Source organism: Taudactylus pleione, unplaced genomic scaffold, assembly GCF_031769625.1.
Source record: "Taudactylus pleione unplaced genomic scaffold, aTauple2 ptg000186l, whole genome shotgun sequence".
Taxonomy (NCBI): Eukaryota; Metazoa; Chordata; class Amphibia; order Anura; family Myobatrachidae; genus Taudactylus; species Taudactylus pleione.
Window position 1 is genome coordinate 9421454 of NW_028284588.1, and position 26068 is coordinate 9447521.

General features: G+C 44.6%; 1 protein-coding gene across 1 annotated transcript in view; it reads right to left on the bottom strand.

The window, feature by feature from the left end:
- Positions 1–12516: 12516 nt before the first annotated feature.
- Positions 12517–26068, bottom strand: part of LOC148519652 (uncharacterized) — a 123068-nt gene continuing 109516 nt past the window's right edge. The window contains exons 13-15 of the mRNA XM_088476309.1: positions 24762–24821; positions 17552–17968; positions 12517–12767 (exon numbers count right to left, since the gene is read on the bottom strand). Coding sequence (XP_088332435.1) covers positions 12712–12767; positions 17552–17968; positions 24762–24821 — 533 coding nt within the window. The 3' untranslated portion in view covers positions 12517–12711. The remainder of the gene's footprint in view (positions 12768–17551; positions 17969–24761; positions 24822–26068) is intronic.

The window sequence follows — 26068 nt, forward strand, 5'->3', positions numbered from 1 at the left end:
TAATTCTATTGGTTCTTGCTCTTTGTAGTACACTGTCGTTCATAGGACAGTTCACTAGGGGTATGTCCCAATTCTTCAGATTACATGGTCTTTCTTTAATTGATTTAAACTACATAGAGACACTATATTACAGTGTATACATTCTAACCAATAATTTCCTATATTCCATAACCATCGAATGCAAGATGCGACTGCCTCGCTGATAGATTCAGATATCTGGAAATAAACAGTGTGTCAGTTTAGTACCAAATATGCCATGTCTATCATGTTGTATACCATTAATATCAAATACATACATTTTACATCATAATTAATAACTTTAATACAAACCATAATGTGCAGGAACCTTTTATAAGTGTGGGTATATTTATGATTATATGTAAGTATGCATTGTGTGTCTACATGCAGCGTAAAAGGTGCGCTGTGTGCAGGGTTTGTTACAGCTCAAAACATGCGCTGTGTGTTTCTATTTACAATTGCAACTGTGTATATATATATATATATATATATGTGTGTGTGTGTGTATGTGTGCACGCATTGTGGATACCCATGTGATCGTTTAAGTGTATGTATATATACATACATATATAATATATATACACACACAACTCCAAACAGTAATATTACTTCTGTCTGAACTAAAATAATGACAGGCAATGGAGTTTGTCCTGTTCACAGGTTGAGCAAGCTTTGGCAAACAGTCTGATAATTTTAACAAAAGGATTTCCTATGTTTATTCAGAGTACAATTGTCAGTCCCTCTTAATCACATCAGCATGGGACACAAGGCCTACAATTTCTAACGATAGCTAAACGTCTGACAATTGTTTCTAAATCCACTCTCTCTAAGCATATCAGTGTCTGTGTTAAACTTCAATTGCCACAGACATACTGTTTCTATATGCGGAGCATTCACAGTATCTTTGTGTATTCCTAATTATTTGTCACAGACATGTCTACAAGACTGTCATCACTGATATATGCGTATTAATAAATGTACGTATTGTTTTTGTAAGGACTGTTAACAGTGTTCTATTGCATAGCAAACGCACAACACTAAATAACAGCGCCGTATACTGTGTAGGATTCGCAAAATGGCGCTGAGTAGGCATTTGCAAAAAGGTGTCGTGCAGATTTTGATATTGACAGATTCTGTCTTAGCCAACCATCCGGCTTCGAAAGTCCACCCTCTGATAGCAAATCAAGTGCTATCACAACCTATCCTGAATCTGTTTAGCCATGCATGATAATATACTGTTTAATGTTACGTATGGTATGACAGTGTGGTCATTTGAACCATTAAATAATGCGCCTCTGAAAGGGACATAAAATTGCCCTTATACGCACACCGCGGATCTATAAGGGATCATGGGAAAGATGTGGGGATGCACCTAACCTATAAGGGAAGTCTTGCAGAGATGTATTGTTGATGTTATTTTTGAAACATCCTAGATAATGCAGTCCCAATCCCCCTTCATGACCAAACGAATCCAGATTATATCATCATATTGTACACTCTACTTCAGGATTGTAATACAGTTCCTCCTTGACCTTGGAATCCATAATATCATTGGTCATCACCATCATCACGTTTTCTCTGTTCGCCCTGGTAATTTTCCGCACTTCAATACACTAGGAACACACCTGACACATAAGCCACTACTATGATGACAATCAGTATAAGGATCAGGAGTTTACCCACAGTAGCAACCAGTTCCTGGACCCACTCTCCTAGACCGGAGAACCATTTCAGAAGGTTCAACCAAGTGAACCACTCTTCTACCTTTTCCTCTACTTCAACCAGTGAAGCATTATGGTTCTGTCGAAATTCCCATTTCAGCTGCAGAATTTCATCCATCTTCCGGTCTATCACCTCCTTGGGGTCACCAGTGTTCATAATGTGTATGAAGATATGGAGATGGTGAAATTCTTGGTATCCATAAAAACACACCATGTGTAAGGGTCATAACCTTTGGAAGTATCCTTCCCAAATAACATAAACCTTCGGAACTCGGGGACAGCCACTTATAAAATACACATAATCTGGGAGTACATAGGATTATTTGTTAGAGAATTATGTTCGACAATAATGATATATCCTATTTCAGATTTTCCCATTTGACTAACACACGTTTCTGGTTGTATAATCCTGGCACAGTACCCTTCTGGTACCCTATTAACCATTTCTTTGGTGGAACTAAGTGTATATTTATACCGGAAGTGTCTCCCACCTAATCTAACGGAGCGTAAAAGTTCAAAATTAATAGGTTCATTATCAGCTCTTAGTGAGAAGGTCATTGTCTGGTTATTCCCAGTCACCTCTCAACTTCCTGGTTTGTTGGAGTTGATGATGTTCAAACACAAAAGTGATCTACTTGGTACTGGTGGAGTTTAAAATGGGGTGTTCTGGATATAACAAATTTTCCATCCAGTGCCTCCCCTTTTTGCAATTCTAAAATCTCAGAGACATTCAATGGGAATGGCAAAACCCTACATTATGCTGTCCATGAGGCACGTGAGAGCACACCCAACAGTCAGTTTGGTTTAAAACTTTGCCTACCATGGTAAGATAATCCTCTAAAGGATACCCACCCCAATACGGCTTATACTTAGGCTGGCACCGTTGGATGCATTTCTCAGCTAGGGACCCACAAAACTCACAAATACAATAGTCCTCAGACGATAGACCTTCACACGGTCTCAGAGTTCCTAAAAACAACAGATCTCTTAGCAATTACTGTACTGGGTTTGGTCAGATACTCCCCCGATTGGTTTAGCACTCCTTTTTCCGACTCCACTCCATCGATATCACCATCGACCTCTCCCTCCATCATCTGCCCACCATTACAGAAACAGGACCTCCCGAACCAAACAAGGATCATGAGAACTCTGGAAGAAAGTAAGAACACAAACCCAGCCCACCACTCCATTGCTGAAACAGTGGGTTGCAAATTTCCCTAGCTCGGGTTATCTCACGGCAGTCTTTAACTCTCCCGGAACAAGCTCGCGATTGACAGGTCTAAGTTATCTGCCTCAACTCCGCCTTATATCTCCATCGGTTGGTTGACCTTTCTGCAGTGAATGGAATGAATGCCACTTTCAAGGATGTTGTACTCGTCAGCAACACTTGATACGGACCTTCCCACCGATCTGTCAGACAACCTGAACGTAAGAAATTTCTGATCATAACAAATTCTCCAGGTTTGACATCAGGACAGCTTGTTTCTGGCATATCAGGTGACAACAATTTCAGTTTCTGCTGCTGCTATTTCAACTGTTTACTCATTGTTATAAAATACTTCACAGTAACCTCGTTGTTACTCTTCAAATCTTCCTGTGGACTTACAATCAAATGAGGTTGTCTACCAAACAGTATTTCAAAGGGGGATAGCTTAAGAGGGGGTCGAGGAGTTGTCCTGATGCTATGAAGGACTAGCGGTAGTGCTTCTGGCCAACCCAGTCCATTTTCTGCTATGATCTTACTACCCATCAACTTACACATGTTCTGGAAGACATCACCTGTGAAATGAGTACCCCTATCACTTTCAATAATTCTAGGGATATCGTATCTGTATACAAACTCCTGTACAATCTTTTTAGCAGTGAACACAGCAGTATTAGTGGCAGCTGGGTATGCCTCTACCCAATTAGAAAATACATCTGTACAAACTAATACATACTTGAGGTTCCTGCAAGGAGGTAATTGGATGAAGTCAATTTGTATTACCTGAAAAGGTCCGTCTGTCGGAGGGATGTGGGATGGCTCTGTTGGTATTGTTTTTGCAACGTTCTTCCTCAAGCATATGAAACAGGACATTTGCCCTCTTTTCAGCTTGGGAAGAGAAACCAGGTGCACACCAATACGCCCTGACCAACTTGCACATACCTTGCTTTCCCAGGTGAGTCAGACCGTGCGCTGCCTCCGCCAAGCTTGGGTAGTATACCTTGGGTGCCAACGGCTTACCTTGTCCATCTCTCCAGAGTCAAGAGGACTCTTGTCCACATCCCTTGGATCTCCAGACTGCCTTTTCCTGACTGGAACACAAATTTTGCATCTCAATTAACTTCTGCACATCAATATTTTTTTTTAAAAAAAATCATCATCTGATCAATTGGTATATTCATTTTTAACCCTGCTGCCCATTTGGCAGCTTCATCTGCTGTATTATTTCCCAGTGACACCGGATCGTCTTCACATGTATGGGCTTTACACTTAATGACAGCCACTGCCTTAGGCATTTGGATAGCTGTCAATAGTCCTTTGCAACCTTGTGCCCTGTTTGCGAGAGATGAAGCAATAAAAGTTTAGTATCATTTAAACATGACAAACAAATCAGAGCACAATAACAAATCGTCCACATATTGTATTAGAACAGATCCATTGAAAGGTTGAAAAGATTGTAAACAGCCGTGTAAGGCCTGGGAGAAGATACTGGGGCTGTCTATGAAACCCTGGGGCAATCGTATCCATGTGTATTGTAACCCCCCTGTATGTGAAGGCGAATAGGTACTGACAGTCAGGATGAAGAATTTAACACTGACCTGGTCGCCCCCGTGTCTACAAGAAAAGAATGTTTGGTACCAGCTACATCAACTATTATTACAGGTTCTTCCCTAGTATCCCCAGTTAACCTGACTGGCTGTAGACTACAGCTGTGACCTGACCCCTAGAGTTGACTATCTTCTTCCAGCAAAGCATTCACTGCTACGATGTGAGCAGGTGATGGCTGGAATTGTCCCGACTGTGGTGGATGTCCCTTCTGTGAGTATCTCTGTGTTCCCTGGTTTGGTGGTTCCCACTGTCTACCTTTACAAAACCTACTTATGTGCCCCTTCTTGTTACATCTATAACACCTTCGTAGTTTACGTGCATTGAAAGGTTGTTGTTGTGAGGGTTGGGGATTGTGGTTGTGTATGGGAATATGGGTTTGGAGGTTGTGTGGGGTGAGTAATTTGGCAGTGTGTGATAAGAGTGTAGCCGTGGTATTTGCATTCTTGCCAGAGCTTGAATACTAACAGCCATTAGTTTCTTGCTCTGCATTTCTCTCTTCCTAAGGATGTTTTTATCATGTTCGATTGCAGATTCCCTGAGTGTGTCTACCGTAACTCCCCTCCATCCAGGAAGTGAGGTCTGAACCCTGGCCTTTAGAGCGTCTTTAAGACCATCCATAAGCACTGATTGTCATTTCTCTGTGGTGTGTGTTGTCTTTTATTTCTAATAGTCTGCAGCGGTCTGGTGAAATAATCTGCTGCAGACTCACTCTCTGTTTATTTGTAAAAATCTTACTCCAGTTAACTACTACTGGGAATTATACGGTCAACTGGGTGACAATGCAGACTATGTTGTTCTGATTATCCTCATCAGTTATGGGACTGTCTCCATCCAATACACAGGCCGTGATAAACTTTTTCACATCGTTATTGTGTGGAAGACATGCCCTTAATACCACTCTCCAATCTTTGTTGGTTGGCTAATGAGTATTACCTAAATCCTTAACAAATCTCTGGCACTTTGCTAGTTCTTTCCTAGGGTAAGGGAAATCTGTCATTATGGAATGTAGCTCTGCTCTCGTCCATGGACAATGCATCGCTACATTCCTTGTGGCTACTACACCATGTGCGTCCGGATTCCCAGTGGGAACAGTTATTGTCCGGACGGGATGGAAGCATGCCACACCGCTACCTTTGGCCTGATTACCTGGTGGAGGGTTCAGCCTACTACTACTACATATAGTATTAACAACCTCTGCTACTGTTACAGCGGGTGTTAATACTTACAGTACTATCAATGGCGGGGCTACCTCCACTACTGGCTCTGGTGGGGCAGCTACCTGTGCTTGCTGTGATGGTACATTTAACATTTGGGCAACATGGGAAAGAGCTGACATTACAACAGGTTCATCATCATCTGCATTCTAAACATGTTCCTTATAGTTACTCAGGAGAGGGAACAAGTTACTTGTTACATTTTTATGATTTTTTTTAGATCGACTGTACCTTCACCCCCATCCGCATAGGGCGTAGGTGGTGCACGTGCGCTATTAACATTCCCTTTGGCAACGCTACTTTGCTGTGCATGCTTGCTCCCTTGCGTTGTGAGCGCGCCACTAGTTTGCATCGCATGCACACCCCTAAGCCACATACTCCCCTCATGCTGCCACAACTTTAAGCAATCATTAAAATTTACCATTTTCTTTAGAGACTTCACTAAACATATACTGTCTCTAACATTATTCAGAACCTCCACATCAAAGCTACCAATCTTAGGAAAGGGTTTTCTACATTTCTTGGTCATTTTGACCCATATGTTACAGCACTCTGTAGCATACACACCATACTTTGTAAACATAACATACCTGGCCTTGCACCCATCTGAGAAAATGCTTAGCAATTTCTAGAGAATTTCAATTGGTGAACGATTTTCCGAAAGCTATGTTCACGCACTCACTCCCGTTATGCAGAGTCAGCCCGCAGGGTGTTACAGTCAGCTTGCACAATGAGGAGCAGAATAACCACCTATTGTAAATTATTCTACCTGCGGCGAATTCAACCCAAGCTTCAGCTGCTCGCTTCTTCCCGCTATGCACCACTTTCCCACTAGGCAATATGGTTCATGTGCATAAACGAGGAGTAAAATAACCGCCTAGCGAATTATTTTACTTGTTATGAATTTAACTCCAAGCTTCACCACTCGCTTCCTATTTTGAGTTTACTCCCACTGGTAGCATCTAGGAGTTCCAGTAACTCCTAACCTTGCCAGCAGTTTCACTCCCACAACAACCCACAATCATAGTTCATATAACTATGTGGTTCGATCGCATTGCCCAAAGAACCTAACTGATCAATGGACTTTGCGATTAATGGGTGCCGGACCAAGAAACCCCTTAGTTTTTCGATAACCACAATGTACCTGCTTTGTACACTGGCCCAGTAGTTTGTACGGCCCTGTCAGGCACCTACCGAGATTCCACTGAGGTTTAACATATGGTAACCTCCACTTTTTAGGCTTAACAGAGAGTAGCCTTCACTTTACAAGCACACGTTTCAATTACGTACACCTTTTCTGCGCAGAAAACAAATAAAACCTTTTCCCTTAATATAGCAGAGGTTTTAACAAGCAATCATGCTATGAATACAATGACCGTTTGAACACGTGGCAGCAATACAGGAAATATGCATACGCTATTGTGCGAATTACCCTCTAACACAAAATTTTAACAATGAAAGAAACAACTCTTCCTTCCTTGTCCCTAGGTCCTAAATCAGCGCTCCTTTAACTTACACAATAACAGATAGCGGTCTCTCACCATCAAGTGGTAGCAGGTTTTCGAAGGCAGTGCGTTCTTTCCTGCGTATGGCGCGCCTCCACCCTTTGGTGAGAGACCAATAAACGTGTGTTACCGTGTGAATTGTGGTAGCGTGATTTCACTATATGAGCCCCCGTCTATGAATATCTAATAATCTTTATACCCAAATATCGCTATTTAGCGTTGCAAGTTCCACAAGAAATAATTGCTTTCCAGACTTTGAGTGTGGTTCAAAAGCACAAAAAGTTATTACAATAAAAGAGTATTACGCGCTTTGATCTAAACAATGAGCGCAAAGGATTATTAAATACATAAGGTACAGTCGATACATACGCATTCGCACTGGTCCCAGTTACAGTCATCAATCCAGAAGCCTGCAGTCATCCAAGAAGAATGGCTACTCACTGGGACCGGGACTCAGGCTATACACCCTAACAGATCATGATAACAACAATGTAGACAAACATAATTCTATTGGTTCTTGCTCTTGGTCTTCGTAGTACGCTGTAGTTCATAGGACAGTTCACTAGGGGTATGTCCCAATTCTACAGATTACATTGTCTTTAATTGATGTAAACTAGATAGAGACACTACATTACAGTGTATACATTCTAACCAATAATTTCCTATATTCCATAACCATCGAATCCAAGATGCGACTCCCGCGCTGATAGATTCAGATATCTGGAACTAAACAGTGTGTCAGTTTAGTACCAAACATGCCATGTCTATTATGCTGTATACCATTAATATCAAATACATACATTTTCCATCATAATTAATAACTTTAATATAAACCATAATGTGCAGGAACCTTTTATGAGTGCGTGTATATTTGTGATATGTTAAGTATGCGTTGTATGTCTACATGTAGCGTAAAAGGTGTGCTGTGTGCAGGGTTTGTGTTACAGCGCAAAACATGCGCTGTGTTTCTATTTATAATTGTAACTGAATATGTGTGCACGCATTGTGGATACCCATGTGATCGTTTAAGTGTATATATACATATATACCAATATATTAAAATTATATATATATATACACACACAACTCCAAACAGTAATATTACTTCTGTCTGAACTAAAATAATGACAGACAATGGAGTTTGTCCTGTTCACAGGTTGAGCAAGTTTTGACAAAAGGCTTTCCTATGTTTATTCAGAATACAATTGTCAGTCCCTCTTAACCACATCAGCATGGGACACAAGGCCTACAATTTCTAACGATAGCTAAACATCTGACAATTGTTTCTAAATCCACTCTCTCTGAGCATATCAGTGTCTGTGTTATACTTCAATTGCCACAGACATACGGTTTCTATATGTGGAGCAAACACTTACAGTATCTTTGTGTATTCTTAATTATTTGTCAGACATGTCTACAAGACTTTGTCTGCCATCACTGATATAGCGCCGTATACTGTGTAGGATTTGCAAAATGGCGCTGAGTAGCCATTCCCAAAATGGAGTCGTGCAGATTTTGATTTTACCAGATTCTGTATTAGCCAACTATTCAGCTTTGACAAGAGGATATGTGGAGGTCATTAGGATGTATCTTTCTGAGGGCATCCTATGACCAGGAACCTAATTAAATAAGGCCTATTGTCTGGCAGATTACTTATGGTGGGTACACAGTGGACAGATATCTGCAGATCAAGTGATCTGCAGATGGTAATCGTTCATACACACTGAATGGCCATCATCTGCTTGTGCGGCCAGGGGGCGGGACCCGGCGGCCGGGTTGGGGGGGTATCCTGCCTGCAGCTGCCACTGTGTGTGTCCGGGCGGTCTGCAGACATATCTGTCCCATTGGCTGTGCAGCATAGCCAATGCGATGTGTGAACGTCGTAACAGACATATCGTGTGTACACACTGGCTGACAGGCAGCAGATATATTGGGCGATTAATTGATCGACCAATATATCGGTCAGTGTGTACCCAGCTTTAGACCTGTAAAGCAGGAAACCATAAACGGCAGGTATCTGTAGGTACAAAGAGACTGGTCAAACCAATGCATATTCTGTCTGGCCTTCAAGCGATTACACATACAGTACAGCAGAGATGATAAAACATTTTATGATGTTTTGGATGAAAGTTAATCTTGCTCTAATCACTAGGAGCGTCCAACTTTCCATAAAGAGGTATCACGCCTATTCACAGGTTAGGTGCGATTTTTAAATTGCAACAGATGAAATTGTGATGCTCTGCGGATAAAAGGTATTGGAGTCCTTTGTTCAGGGTTCAAACTGAGGGATCAATGTCGGGTTGAAGTTTAACGTGCGTTTCTTACTGTTCCTTCTGGACAGATGCATCTATGTATCAGTAAGTTTATACCCTTTTTATTTGTAAATTGCTATACATGTACAGTGCCTTGCAAAAGTATTCACCCCCTTTGCATTTTTCATGTTTTGTTGCCTCACAACCTGGAATTAAAATGGATTGTTTGAAGGTGTGCATAATTTCATTCACAGAACATGCCTACAACTGTGAAGTTGTTTTTTTTATATTGTGAATCAAATAACATTTAGGACAACAGAAAACTTCACCGTGCATAACTATTCACCCCCCTAAAGTTAGTACTTTGTCGAGCCACCTTTTGCGGCAATTACAGCTGTAAGTCGCTTTGGATAAGTCTATGAGCTTGCCACATCTTGCCCCTGGGATTTTAGCCCATTCAAGGCAAAACTGCTCCAGCTCCTTTATGTTGGATGGTTTCCGCTTGTGAACAGCAATCTTCAAGTCTGACCACAGATTCCCAATTGGATTGAGATCTGGGCTTTGACTAGGCCATTCCAACACATTTAAATGTTTCCCCTTAAACCACTCGAGTGTTGTTTTAGCAGTATGCTTCGGGTAATTGTCCTACTGGAAGGTGAACCACCGTCCAAGTCTCAAATCACAGGTAGACTGCAACAGGTTTTGCTCAAGAATATCCCTGTATTTAGCACCATCCATCTTTCCCTCGGCTCGAATCAGTTTCCCAGTCCCTGCTGCTGAAAAACATCTCCACAGCATGATGCTGCCACCACCATGTTTCACTGTGGGGATGGTGTTCTTGGGGTGATGTGATGTGTCGGGTTTGCGCCAGACATAGCGTTTTCCTTGGTGGCCGAAAAGTTCAATTTTAGTCTCATCTGACCAGAGCACCTTCCTCCATACATTTGTGGAGTCGTCCACATGCCTTTTGGCAAACTCAATTCGTGTAGTCTTATTTTTATAACTAAGTAATGGCTTTTTTTCTGGCCACTCTTCCATAAAGCCCAGCTCTATGGAGTGTACAGCTTATTGTGGTCACATGTACAGATACACCAGTCTCTGCTGTGGAACTCTGCAGCTCCTTCAGGATTACCTTTGGACTCTGTGCTAACTCTCTGATTAAAGCCCTCTTTGCCTGGTCTGTGAATTTTGGTGTGCGGCCCTCTCTTGGCAGGTTTGTTGTGGTACCATGTTCTTTCCATTTGATGATGATGGATTTGATGGTTCTCCAGGGGATCATCAGAGATTTGGATATTTTTTATAACCCAACCCAGAATTGTACTTCTCAACAGCTTTGTCCCTAACTTATTTGGAGAGCTCCTTGGTCTTCATGGTGTGAAGCCTCTTGCTTAGTGGTGTTGCAGCCTCTGGGGCCTTTCAGAAAAGATATGTTTATGCTGACAGATCATGTGACACAAGATTTCACACAGGTGGACTTCATTTTACTTATTATGTGACTTCTGAAGGTAATTGTTTGCACCAGAACTTTTGAGGGGTTTCATAGCAAAGGAGGTGATTACATATGAATATGCCAATTTTCTGAATTTTATTTATAAAGATTTTTTTATATTTTTTTATATTTTTTTTTCTCATTTCACTTCAACAAATTAGACTATTTTGTGCAAAACTATCACATAACATTCAGATAAAAAAAAATTGGGGTGAATACTTTTGCAAGGCACTGTATGTATTCCGTAACCGTTTTTTGTAACATTGTTTTAACTGTGTGGTCATCTTGGATGCCGGGCTTGCACAATTGGGATAGAGGTTATGCGATATCTTGATAATTGCTAGAAGCAGGGGCAACAGATTAACTGAGTTGGAATCCTGTTGCCAAGCCTGCACAATTCTTGTTAAATAGAGGGCCGGTGGCCTATTGATTTCCATCGGTGGTGACAGTGCGCTAAGCAAGGTACTCATATTACGGCGCTCTGTCTATAGCAGAGTTGCACCCCCAGTGAGGGATACTTGACAGAGGTCTCTGACTGGCTATGATAGAAAAGTGTCAGAGTACATTGCAGCTTACTCCATATGGGGCTACATAGACACAGACCGGTCTGAGAGGCCATGCTGATCACTGTCCACTGCCAAAAGCACCTAAAATGGTCCAGCTCTGATGCTCATGTAACCATGGAAGAAGGTGGCCCGGTCTAATAAAAAATGGTTTCTTTTACATTATATGGATGGCCAGGTGTGTGTGTTTATATGGAGAAGAGATGGCACCAGGATGCACAATGGAAAGAAAGGAAAACTGGCAGAGGCAGTGTGATGATGTGGGCAATGTTCTGCTGGGAAATCTTGGGTCCTGGCACTGATGTGGATGTTACATTGATGTGTACCATCTACCTAAACATTGTTGCATATAGCAATATACCAAAGTACATCCCTTCATGGCAACGGTATTCCCTGATGGCATTGGCTCTTTCAGCAGGATGTGCCCTGCCACATTGCAGAAATTGTTCAGTTTGAGTTCCTCATAGTTTGAGGAACAGGACAAAGAGTTCAAGGTGTTGATTTGGCCTCCAAATTCCCCATATCTCAATCCTATCCAGCATCTGTGGGATGTGCTGGAAAAACAAATCATGGAGTCCCCATCTCACAACTTACAGGACTTAAAGGATCTGCTGCTAACGTCTTGGTGCCATATACCACAGGACACCTTCAGAGGTCTTGTAGAGTGCATGACTCAACAGGCCAGAGCTGTTTTGGTGGCAAGAGGGAACCTACACAATATTAGGAAAGTGGTTTTAATGTTATGACTAATTGCTGTATATACACACGCAGATGCACACATACCTACACAAACACACACACAGAATACATGTGTCTTGTCAACATTCATAATGTGGTCAGGCAGTAAGTGTAATGTGTATCTCAACAAGACCTCTATATACCCAAAACACACACACGCACCTCCAAAAGATACATGGGAGGTGAACGACTCAAAAATTATGTCTGCACCTCAAAAGAACTTTATTTTAAAAGATAAAATGAAACACTGTATTGTAGAAAACGTAAAACAATGAAGACTAGTAACAAAAAAATCCTCCAAAAAACAAATTCTGAATTTGGAACATGGAGACTGGGGCTGTATTTCCAATACATTCTTCACATTCTAATTACTCAATCTTCAATCACCGTTGCAGCATATTAGTGTAGTGCTCCAGTGTTAACAAGCACAAGGCCAAGAATGTCAAGGTCAACATCTGAAAGGAACAGAAAAAAAATTTAAATCTAAAAACCGGTATATGTAACACATGATTATTCATAACTATTAAAACACTACTTTGTTACAGCATTGTTATAATTTTCTCCCTAAAAATAGCAGCAAAATGATCATGATACTTTACTGTGCACAGAAATCAGGTAAAACTGCACACTACTCCTATGCAGTGTACATGCTGTCTCGTATCTTATTGAAATGTGTCACAAATAAATCTTACAAACTGTCTATTTCACACTGGTACCGGTCTTTAAGTGAAACAATAACATATCATAATATGTATCAATATATACCAATGAAGTCCGTGCTAGAGAAATCAAATTTACTAATCAGTTGAAAAATACAAATCGTCTACATAAATGAATTAAAATGTAGGTATCAATACCATGTATATCATATTCTGGTGATAACCTAAAAAATACACGTAGTAGGACCTCTTAATGGCCCAGAAATTAGTCCACAAAACCTATAGTTCTGTTGTTCCCTACAATGGAAATATTAATGTCTCTTGGTTGAATTGAGTCCAAAATGTACCTATGGTTGACCATGGAGGGTAACAAATGCACTCGTCCGTACTGTTATTCTGTGGGGTGACAAGACGTCCCATGTATCCCCTACACCAGACTGTCCTGTGGGTATTGCGGTAGTTGCCCGGGTAATCTTCGGTGCCCGGGTGGATGTCTAGGAACTTTGGACCGTGCTACCCGATCGGGACCGCACAAACGGTAGTGTGTCTCTCTGAAAGACACCTCCCGTTTGGCTGTGCCCTAGGGTATGCAGCTGCCTATGGAGGGAGATGCGTTAGTTCAGGTCAACGTGACACTTCACAGGGCTCCCCCTCCATGCGAGGACACTCACCTTGCAATCCCCTCTGTGTGCGCAGTGACCACTCCTCCTCTGTTCGCCGTCTTGCGGTCCGCTCTCCTTCACTCCTGGGAGCCTGGTGCGGCCACGATGCTCCATCTCTCTTCCACTTCCAGGTCACGTGACCGGGGTGTGTGTGGTCGCGGTCTGTTCATCTTCTTGCAAAGATTACTGGTCAGGTAGTATGTGATAAGGGTGAGCTTCCCCCAACGCGTTTCAGCCCTCATAGCGCCTTCCTCTGGGAGATGTGTTAGGTCAGAGTGAGTCGAGGAGGGGGTTAAGTTCTGGATGTTACCCCACCCCTTCTTCTGATTGGTTCTCTTCATCCTGGGTGCTGATTGGATAATTCATATATCATTCATAGATCATTCTACATGCCAATAAGGTGCCTGTCACTCACCTGATAGGTGCTTTATAATCATTGTAATTGATGGATCCTATAATCTCACATCACGTCTCATTCTCCATAGTCATATAGATCTGTGTATTCTACAACTTGTCCAAAATAAACTAGATGTACTAAAATTTGATTCTATAATTCCTAGTCTTCTAAATTAGTGGTCAGAAACATATGGTGTTGGTCACAGAAACAGCCATTTTTTGCAAATTTCTTCCTGAAAAAAAGGTCCTGAAATGGTGTTGTGATTAACATATTGATTCGGATATACACATCACCATGTGCCTAACATATTAATCCTGATACATATATAAGTTCATATATGAAAAATTGCTTTTGGATACCTAATGTATCTTAGTTACAGATGATTGACTTTACTTCATTATCCAGATTCAATCCTTTATGGGCTAATGTGCCCATGTTTATCATAAAACGTAGTAGTTCTTGGTTAATTTGATTGGAGAAGTTACCACCCCTCCAATTGGGCTTCACTAACTGTAACCCTGAGAAATCCAATAAAGTGGGGTCTGCATTGTGGAATATTTTGTAGTGTGCTGATAATGGATGCTCATCTGAGCCTTTTCTGATGTTTCGTATATGCTCGTTGATCCTGTTTTTCAGCTACCTAGTTGTTCTGCCAATGTACTGTTGCTTTTGCAGGGGCATTCCAAGTTGTAGATGATACCCTTGCTATGGCATTTGAGTCTCTCTCTGATGCAGAAATCTGTTTCTTTAGATGTCGACTTCATGACTTTTTTTTGGCTTTGTACTTTGGTTTACTGTGCACAGAGTGCTGCTGAATACAGTGTTCAAGTTTGTGACAGCACACACCTTATCTCTTCATCTACTGTAGACCACCAATAACCATGACTGATCAAATGGGTTATCACAAGATGGAAATGTAACTTTTATTCTTTTTTAAACAGACCTTTAATAATATACAGTTAATACACCCTATAATTGGATGTTTGAATATAAGTTTAGGATCCTTCTTGTAGTTATAGTGGCAGATGAGAAACCTTCCTATACCAATGACTGACTAAAAGCAATGCAATGTTCGTTACCTCTCTATGTAGCTGCAGTAAAGGTGAAAAAATAGTGTTACGTCACAGACTGTAGTGTGAAGGGCAACTATAATGAACACACTGAAAAAAGTGTTCATAGTCTGTTTCCCATCACAATTTACATATTGGGCAAAATAAAAAATATATTATACATACATGTAATAAATATATTATATATATATATATATATATATATATATACATACACACATATATAGTGGTTGAAGTGGGGCGATATACGGCAGTGTGTCATACTGCCACTTTTTCTGTGTGTGTGAATATATATATATATATATATATATATATATATATATATGAGAGAGAGAGACAGAGATATATATATATAGATATACATATAGATATATATATACATATATGTATAGAGAGATATACATATATATATATATATATATATATATATATGAGAGAGATGCACACACACACACACATATATATATATATATATATATATATATATATGTATATCTCTCTGTACACATATATATATATATACACACACATATATATGTGTGTGTATCTCTATATATATATATATATATATATATATATATATATTTCTCTCTATACATACATACACACACATATATATATATATATATATATATTTATAAATTTTTATAATTAATCATTTTTGTGATCACATTTTCTCATACACCCCTTTTAACTAGTTTCATTAACTTGTGTCAGCTGTTTTCCTAGGTGCTTTGCAACAGGTGTGCTTGGTAACTGTCTCACATTTAAAAGCAAAGTTGCTGTGAGCTTTAAACCTTGATAGCATACCATGAGTTTAACACTAATAAGAAGGCTATGTCCATGTTATAATTCTGAAAAATAGAGTAGGGACTTGCAGTAAAGTGGGGTCCCGTGACGATTGGCTGCAAGCTTAAATGCATTGATCAATTCATTAACTAAAACCCCGCTGTTTATTATGATTAATTATTATGGTGAGTGCAGAGCCCCTGTGATTGTTTCCAATATATTTTTCAACAGATCCCAGACAAAGCCCAGCGCCATTGGCTGGGCAAAACGTGTTGGCACACGCCCCTCCACAGAACCAAGAAGCGACACCAAGCACCAGATCCCCCAGACCACAGAGGGATACTTGCAGCCCACCCTGCCTGCAAGAGCTCTGTCGGTGGTGAGTAGAAGTGAAGTAGGCGCAGCAGTTTATGTCCAGCGCTTACGCTCCAAAGCTCAAAAATGTGGCCCCGCGGGGAGTGGAAAAAAAACCACCCGATTTTAAAAATAGTAATTTTCCGTGTTGATATTTACGCCCGAGATTGCAATCTTGGACCAACACGAATCTTAGTAAATTTACCCATCATTGTCTATAAGGTAAGGACAATACAGCTTGGAGTGTATATAATTATATGGTGACTGCAAAGCTTCTGTGTTTTATTTAAACAATGCAGTCACATACAACATACAACCCAGACATAGGAGTGGTGAGTGCAGCGGCTCAATGGTCAGTTGGTCTGTCTATCTATCAAAACAGCAAGGCTAGCTGGGAGGTTGGTCATCATGATGATTCACGTAATTGGAGCAGACCTTGAGAAAGGCCCGAGGAGGGTCGGAACGTGTGGGTGCTCATACAATCCGATCTGGCGTGTAGAGAGAACTGACACCAGAAGGACCAGTTGCTGCAGCCGGGGAGAAATTTCTGTTACACACGCCTGTAAGAACGGACCGTTGCCAGTTCTTTCCTACAGCCAGTAATTGGCCATCATTTAGCTATTTTTTTGTTGTGTTTATGTGTGGATGTCTCCTTTTCTGCATTTGCCATATTGAATGTGCTAATTATATATCGATATATCCCTTTTTTCCGGTTCCTGCCTTAATACACTGAGAGGTGACATTTTCTCTATGCGAGAAACAGGAAACAGAATAGTGGAACCGAAGAGAATCCCTTCTTGGTATCGAGCGCTGGTTGAGCGGTATTCTGTAACTTGTGTGTGCATCGTGATAGGCCTATTTTTTTTATGTGGAGAGCTGGGGTTGCAGACCCATCAACCCCACTATTAATTCAGCCCCAAGAATTCAGTGTTGAGTTAATTCAATAACCATCAAAAACTAAAGCAGTGCAGTAATCAGAGATAATGTAAATATTGCTGTTTTTTTATTTGGTCTCTCTTAATATCTTTCTTCTGATCGTGCCTAAACCTGCCCATCACACAGAGGGGTTAGGATGAACAATTGGTCCTAGACCAAAGTACAAATTGCAGCTTGTGTAGGGTGAAAAGATCCAATTAGCTTGATTAACTGAACGGGCAAATATGTCAGTCAGATGAGATCTATCTGACAGGCCAAAATTGGACAAATTGAACATTGTGGGAAAACTGGATTGAGCTAGGATTAATGGAAGGTTAGGCAATGAATACATTACATAAAGTATCCTTTGTATAATAAAAGATGCCTACTCACCCTGAAGAGCGGGATAAAAAGGTGACAGGGTCTTGAGAATATTTGTGACAGTACTTGCATCTTTTCCTTTAAGCAGCATAAGAATATCAGGGCTGAGAGGTTTGGAGATTTTTCCAAGCGTTGCTGACTGCTCATGCGAACGGGTGGTGTGGGAAGATGACTGGTCAGGAACGGCTGCATAATTCTCATCATCTGTATCGGTGGCACCCTTTGCATTTGTGACATTTGGTGCCATGGGACACTCACTTCCAGAGGTAACCTCAATGTTGGGAAAGTTGTCATTCGAGCTACTATGAAAGACTTGAGTGCTGTACTCTGTTTTCTGTTCCACGTGCAACTGCCCATAGCCAGATGCATCAGGAATGTGTGACTCGTGTCCAGTAACCTGGTGATGTGTATATTTTGCATTGTACTGGTCTGTAACAGAAGGGAAATGGGCAGAATTGTGCACACAATCATTTACATATCATATAAATCTCTGCCCCCAACTATAGCATTTCTGTCCCATTGCTCATTCTATTTGTTTTTGAAATTGTAGTTGTTTTATGCAATAATATGAGATATGGTAAGAACTTACCCTTGTTATCTCTATTTCTACGAAGTCCATAGGGTTCCACAGGATACCTTGGGGTATAGGTGTGACGTCAGTCGCCGAGCACCATAGAGTTAAGCTTTTCAGCCTCCCAGGATGCACTAGGGTCCCCCTCCTATACCCCGCCCCCGAGCCAAGGCACCTCAGTTAGTTATCAAGCCATTGGCCGGAGGAGGAGAAGGAAGAGAGAGAAAAAAGATCTGGACACATACAAGAATCACATTCTCACCAGAGGGAGACGGAAAACCGGTGACCAGAGCAAAGCCCATCTGCAGCACAGGTGCGACAGGGCGGGAGTCCTGTGGAACCCTATGTACTTCGTAGAAATAGAGATAACAAGGGTAAGTTCTTACCATATCTCATATTTTCTACTTCAGGGTCCATAGGGTATCCACAGGATACCTTGGGGATGTCCCAAAGCAGTATCCTTTAAGGGTGGGGACGCTCCTGTGCAGAAAGGAGAATCCGCCGCCCGAAGGAAGCATCCTGAGAGGCGAAGGTGTCAAACCTGTAATACCTCACGAAGGTATGGACAGAGGACCACGTAGCAGCCTTGCAGATCTGAACTGCCGAGGCACCACGTCGAGCTGCCCACGAAGGACCCACAGACCTAGTGGAATGAGCATTCAGAGAAGGAGGAACCGGTAGGCCTTCATGAAGATAAGCTTCAGAAATAGCCATACGGATCCAGGCTGCTAAAGTTTGCTTTGAAGCAGGCCAACCCTTTTTACGGAAGCCATAGAGGACAAACAAAGCGTCCGACTTCCCAAACGAAGAAGTGCGGTCAACATAAGTCTTTAAGGCCCGCACAAACATCCAAAGAGGCCTCACCCACGGAAAGACCCGGTGAGTTAAAGGCCGGAACAACAATTTCCTCGTTAACATGAAACTGGGAAACAACTTTGGGAAGAAACGCGGGCCGAGTGCGGAGCACTGTCCTGTTCCCATGAAAAACCAAGAAAGGGGGTCTACAAGAAAGAACCCCTAACTCAGAAACACGTCTGGCCGAAGCAATGGCCAGAAGGAAAACAGTCTTAGCTGTTAGCCATTTAAGATCCACTGAGCCCAGTGGTTCAAACGGCGGTCCTTGGAGAGCCCTCAGGACCACAGCCAAATCCCAAGGCGCCACAGGTGGAACAAAGGGCGGCTGAATGCGGAGAACACCTTGCATAAAGGTGCGCACATCCGGGATTGTAGCAATCCTACGGTGAAACCAGACAGATAGGGCCGAAACCTGTACCTTCAAAGAAGCAAGGCGAAGCCCATGATCTAGTCCCGCTTGCAGGAAGGCGAGAATCCGAGACAGACGAAACTCCAGCGGTGCATAACCTCTCGGTTGACACCACTGGAAGAACGTATGCCACACGCGATGGTATATCCTCGCGGAAGACGGTTTCCGAGCTCGCAACATGGTACGCACCACAGAGCTGGAAAACCCCCGGGACCTCAGCATGGCCGTCTCAACAGCCACGCCGTCAAAGACAGCCGAGTCAGGTCCGGGTGAAGGCAAGGACCCTGAGACAGAAGGTCCGGTCGTAGCGGCAACCGCAGAGGACTGTCCACGGACAGACCCTGAAGGTCTGAGAACCAGTGCCGTCTGGGCCACGCGGGAGCTACCAACAGGAGCGTCCCTCCTTCCTGTTTGAATTTCCGGATTACCCGTGGAAGAAGGGAGACCGGAGGGAACAGGTATGCGAACCAGAACGTCCACCGGACGGACAGAGCATCCACCAGAGACGCCCCTTCGTCTCTTGTGCGAGACCCGTACACCGGCAACTTGTTGTTGTGCCGGGTCGCCATGAGGTCGATCTCTGGAAGACCCCACCTGTCCACCAGTAGTTGAAAAACGTCCGGGTGCAGGGACCATTCCCCCGGATGAACGTCCTGGCGACTTAGAAAGTCCCCCTCCCAATTTAGCACTTCCGGGATGAAGACCGCTGATATGGCCGGAAGATTGCGCTCCGCCCAAACCAGGATCCGAGAGACCTCTACGAGAGCCGCCCGACTGCGAGTTCCTCCTTGCCTGTTTATGTAGGCCACGGTGGTAGCGTTGTCCGACTGGACCTGCACCGGGTGACCCTGGAGAAACCGATGTGCCTGCTGGAGAGCATTGAAGACCGCACGGAGTTCCAAGATATTTATTGGAAGCTCCGCTTCTGTCGGCGTCCACCTGCCCTGGAACAAGTGTGGACCCGAAACTGCTCCCCAGCCCCGAAGACTGGCGTCCGTTGTCAACAGGACCCAATTTGGAACCCAGAACGGACGTCCCTTGTTGAGGTGGGTCGTCTGTAACCACCACGCAAGGGACAGGCGAACCTCCGGGGTGATCACAATCGTCTGGGACTTCAGAGACTGAGGCAGCCCGTTCCACTTGGACAGGATCAGGTGCTGCAGAGGTCTGGAGTGAAACTGGGCGCATTCCACCATGTCGAACACCGACACCATGGAGCCCAGTAACCTCATCGCCGAGTGTAGGGACACCCGGCGGCTGTGCAGACAACTGCGCACCCTTGACTGTAAGGCAGAGATCTTGTCCTCCGTCACGAAGATCCTTTGCTGTCCCGAGTCCAATAAGGCTCCAAGATGCAGAATCCTCCGCGACGGGATTAGAGTGGACTTCTGCCAGTTGATTAGCCAGCCGTGCCGTTGCAGCAGTGCAATGGTCAGGTCCAAGTGGCGTAACAGGAGCTCTGGAGATCCTGCCACCAATAACAGGTCATCCAAGTACGGCAACATGCGGACTCCCTGCAGCCGCAGAGAAGCCGCCATGACCGCCATCACCTTGGTGAAAACACGTGGTGCTGTCGCCAGGCCAAAAGGTAACGCCCGAAACTGGAAGTGGTCGCTGCGGATTGCAAACCTGAGGAACTGTTGATGGCGCAAAAGAATAGGGACATGCAGGTAAGCGTCCTGTATGTCCAATGACACCATGTAGTCCCCAGGTTCCAGCGCCAGAATGATGGACCGTAGGGTCTCCATCCGAAACTTCGGAACCCGCAAAGACTTGTTGAGTGCTTTGAGGTTGAGAATCGGACGATACGACCCATTGGGTTTCTGTACCAAAAATAGATTTGAATAGAAACCCTGGCCCCTCTGGGAGAATGGAACAGACACTATAACTCCAGCCTGGAGCATAGTGTGCAATACCTTCCGCAGCTCCGTAGCCTTGTTCCGGTCTGATGGTAGACCCGTGGTGAAGAATCGAGCCGGGGGTCTGTGCCGGAAGGAGAGGGCATATCCGTGGGAAACCACCTCCAGAACCCAAGTGTCTGTCGTAGTGGCTGACCAACACTGGGCGAACTGCAGCAGGCGGCCTCCCACCCTGAGATCCCCCAAAGGGAGGCCCGGACCGTCAGGCCGCAGGCTTGTCATCTGGCTTGGGGGCTGGACGTCTGGTACTCCATGCCTGCTTCCGGGGCTTGGCCGATTTCTTAGGGCCAGCCTGTCTAGGAAACGACTGTGGTTTGGGCCTGCCCTGGGCCCTAGATGACCGAAAGGACGATGGTCCAGAACCAGAAGGAGCAGCGGCCGACGGGAGACAAGCCGATTTGGCTGCCACCAGCGTGGCCACAATCTTATCCAGATCCGGACCGAAGAGAACTTCTCCGGTAAACGGCAACGCTTCCAGACCCTTTTTGGAATCTGCGTCCGACTTCCAGGATCGCAGCCACAAGGTGCGACGAGCAGCCACCGCTGCTGAAGAAATTCTAGACACCAGAGTACTAATGTCTAGGGCCGCCTCGTTGATATAAGTGGCCGAATCACGGAGATTACCAATCAACTCCGCCTGTTCGGCCGGACAGTTGGAATCAAAAGAAGCCTCTAATGAATCCGCCCAGCGCTCCATCACTCTGGCAACCCAGCAAATGGCCATAGCCGGCCGCGCTGCCCCCCCTGCAAGGGAATAAGCAGACTTCAGGCAGATCTCCACCTTGCGGTCTGTAGCATCCTTAAGGGAGGACATAGATGGCATCGGCAATGTGGCACTACAGACAAGACGGGTCACGTGAGAATCCACCTGTGGAGGGGATTCCCACTTTGCTAAATAATTATCCGCGAACGGATAAGCCACCGCCAGACGTCTCTGCGGCTGGTATCTTTTGCCAGGCTGTTTCCACGCCTCCTCTAAATGGTCCACCAACTGACCCGAAAGAGGAAAGACTGTGGCATCGCCCTTCACATCTTTGAAAAAGGCATACTTAGATTTAGCCGCTGGGGGAACTTCGTCCTCAATCACCAAGGCTGTGCGGACCGCCCGAATAAGTCCAGGAATATATACTTTGGACTTAGCATCAGCGTCCTTAGTATGGAGAGGTTCCTGATCGTAAGGATCCAGAATCTCCCCATCATCAGACGTCCCCTCGTCATCCTCATAACGAGCCGACAGAGACGCCACCGGCCGTTTATGCGGCCGCATCACAGACTCCCCTTACAACACATTCGACAAGTGCTGTACAGAACTCGTCAGGGAGTTAACCCACGCTGGCTCCTGAGAAACCGGGAGCGGGGAAATAGGGAGACTGTGGAGTACCACCAATTGTCGTGGGAAACCCTGCATGGGTGACGACACCACTGACTGCTGGGATAAACCCATCGGTGTAAACGCGGGCTGCGGAGCTAACTGGCCCACTAAGGCTGTAAGCGCCTGAGCGAAACAAGCCCAGGGCGGCTCCTGTACCGGTGCTGTAACCGTAAGAGGCCGCGCCATGGACAAACACTGCCGGCAAAGGCCCTCCGCGCTACCCTCCCCCTCCGCTAACGGTACTTTACACGTAGTACACTGTAGCCGGAGGGGAAAATCACTTTCGGACATGATGGCACCACGTATGTGACCTCTCTCACCAATTATAACTTAAATAGGCGAGAGACCACCCTGCAGCACCGCACCGCAAGGGCTTAGCAGAAAGAACAGGGACAGTAATAAAGCTGACAGTTTAGAGAAAAGTTACAGGCAGCAGCGCTAGCACAGTCACATACAATGCAAAGAAAATCAATTCCTGCACTAACAGCGCTGATCACTCAACTACACAGACACAGGGCCTGGTAGGACACAGCGCTGCATACACAGACCTGACCACAGCGGAGGAGAGGTATGCGGGGGGACCCAGACCACGATGCTTCCGCCCAGCGCTTCCAGCAGCGTTCATCATGCGTTCTAGAGAAGATGGCCGCCGAGGAGCAGAGAGGAGGCTGGCCTGGGGGAGGAGCGCTGCCACAGGACCAGTCGGCAGCGTGCAGAGAGGGCTGTGTGCAGCGGGGGAGGCGCCGGCTGTGAGACAGGGAAGGCGCGCTCCCCTGGCATGCATTTAACCCCTGGGACGCTGCAGCGCTACCGCTCTGCTGCGGTCCGCTGTCCCAGGGGGTAGTGGAAAGCGCAGGTTGGTCGTCTGGCTCCACGCTGCAGCCAGTCCCCAGGGAGCCCCCTGCCTGGGGACTTAGGACCATGTGACCAGCGGGAACCCACCGCAGGACCCCGCTGCTTACCTTTGTCCCCCTTGGATCCGGCCATGGTCCGGAACATCTGGGGTCACCGCTAGCTGTGACCCCAGATGCTCACCAGCATCCCCGGATCGGTACCGGCGTTCTGGTACCAGCGGGGGTGTAGGGAAGACAGCATGGACGTCAGGACTGACTGTCCATGCTGTACAACCAGATGTGCAGCCACAGCTGCACTGAAGAAAGCTTCAGGGTCTCTTCTAGCCCCCACTCCGACAGGTGCACCCGACTCCGGCCGGGCACCAAACTAAACTGAGGTGCCTTGGCTCGGGGGCGGGGTATAGGAGGGGGACCCTAGTGCATCCTGGGAGGCTGAAAAGCTTAACTCTATGGTGCCCGGCGACTGACGTCACACCTATACCCCAAGGTATCCTGTGGATACCCTATGGACCCTGAAGTAGAAAGATTCCTATACTGAACATCAGATTTTGTGTTCATATAGTATCTTAAGGTCTTGTTAATTATAAACTTTTTATAGTATACAACAGACATGGATACAAGTAGTATATGAACAATGGGCTATGGGCTTGATTCAGAGATGGACGCAGTTCACATCACTGCTGCGGGATGTGAAAAAATACTAAAATCAGCAGGATGTGTCTGAGAAGACTTCTGATGGCATTGCAAATCAGAGCGCTGCGTCTGAAGACTCAGCATCACCCATCTGAGAAAGCACAAAGCTACCCAGAATGTCCGTCTTACCTGCATAGCTGAGGACAGGAAATCTGCACAGACCCCGGCCTCAGCACTCCCAGAGAACACGGTAGGCATGCCCCCCTTTCCAGGAAAGCTGGCTGGCGCCACCCTCTCCCTGTCACCAAATGGCCGCAGCCTGTGAATCATACTGCAGCTTGGAGACACTGCGAATGAAGTCGCAGATGGAGGCCTGCACATGCACGAGTCCTCCCACCATCGGAGATGTAAGCAAACCACTCGGTTTTTGTACATCTCTGATTGAGGCCCTAAGGTAACTAAACAAAAAAGAATACCATAACCACTTGCGCGTTCTGAAAACAAAGCTGGGAGAAACATCTTCAGAGAATACATTACTATGTTTTCATCCAATATTATGCAACAACTTTACATGTTATCTAAGAAGCAAATGTACATTTGTTGACATACCCATGGATGAAGTGGATGGTTCTTCAGTGTCCCATAACTCCTGTGTTGTGTCCTCCATATCTGGAAAATGGAATAAAAATGTTAATAATTGCAACAATTGCTTAGAAACGAAACCTAAAGTATTTTAAAAGTGTACGCAAAATGTTTGCATTGTGTATATTGAAATTAATACATAACATTGTTATTTCCCACACCTGGGGCATTGGACCTCTCTGACTCAACTTATCAGTCTTTGACCTGGCCAAGCATTAAACAACTAGGGATGAGAAATTTAGAGGAGGTTGTGGAAAGGTGCTGGATCTCGACGCTTAATTACTGAGTCCGGCAGCGCTGGTCGGCATCCTTGCAGTGGGCGGAGAGTCCTCAGCACCCACTGCTGAAGTCCCCGGTTTCCACTCTGCTGCCGAATACAGCTCCTCCTTATGGCCGCAGCTCCAATAGGGCTGCACGCACGCTGCTCACTGATAAATTTAAAGAAACAGAGGCAGTAATACTGACATCACTGTGGGTGACAAATTTGAATTGTCACTATATAAAGAGAAGCTTGGACACTTCTCCTTTGCCAGAGTATAGGCTCCCTACCTTGCTCCAGCGTTCTTCTTACTTCTGATTATTACCGTGCATTGCTAACCTTGGCTTCCTTCCTGACCTCTGGTAGTGACTTATTCCACTTTGCTCCAGTGTACACCGGCCCCTGTACTAGGGAACAAAGTTAGATGGCTGCAACCTGCGTGTCAATCCAAAACCTCCTTGCGGGGGTCCCAGGTGAATTCAGCCGGCTAGTTAGACTCTGCGCCTTTGTACTGGGTCTTAGTCAATCCCAAAGTACAGGCAAGTATCCACTATCCTTGAATATGCGACACCAACTCGACAATCCAAATATAGAACAATGTCAGTAGAAAACCTTATGATGAGTTATGTCAAGGTGCTTCCTTGTCCCTCTTCAGACTGTACGATATTCTGTGTATCACTGCAGTAGCCAATGTGGTCCGACTTGAGAAATTGATGGGGCTTTCAGATGCAATGGCGTGGCACTGATATCTGTGCTCCCCGCAGAACAGGTTGCTCCTACTCAGTTATTAACTCATTGTTGAGGATGGAACATGTGGTGTGCAAGTATCCAATGCATTTCAAATGTTCTCACTGCAATTTTCAGGGCTTTTGGGATTTTTCCTCTTAAATTGTCCCAAGTTTACAGTGTGTGCATTGGCTGATCTTGGTAGGAGTATCATGGACAGTTGGTGCTTATGATTGGATCAGCTAATCAGTCATTAGTTGCTGCGATAATCTTATAGGCCTATTACCCT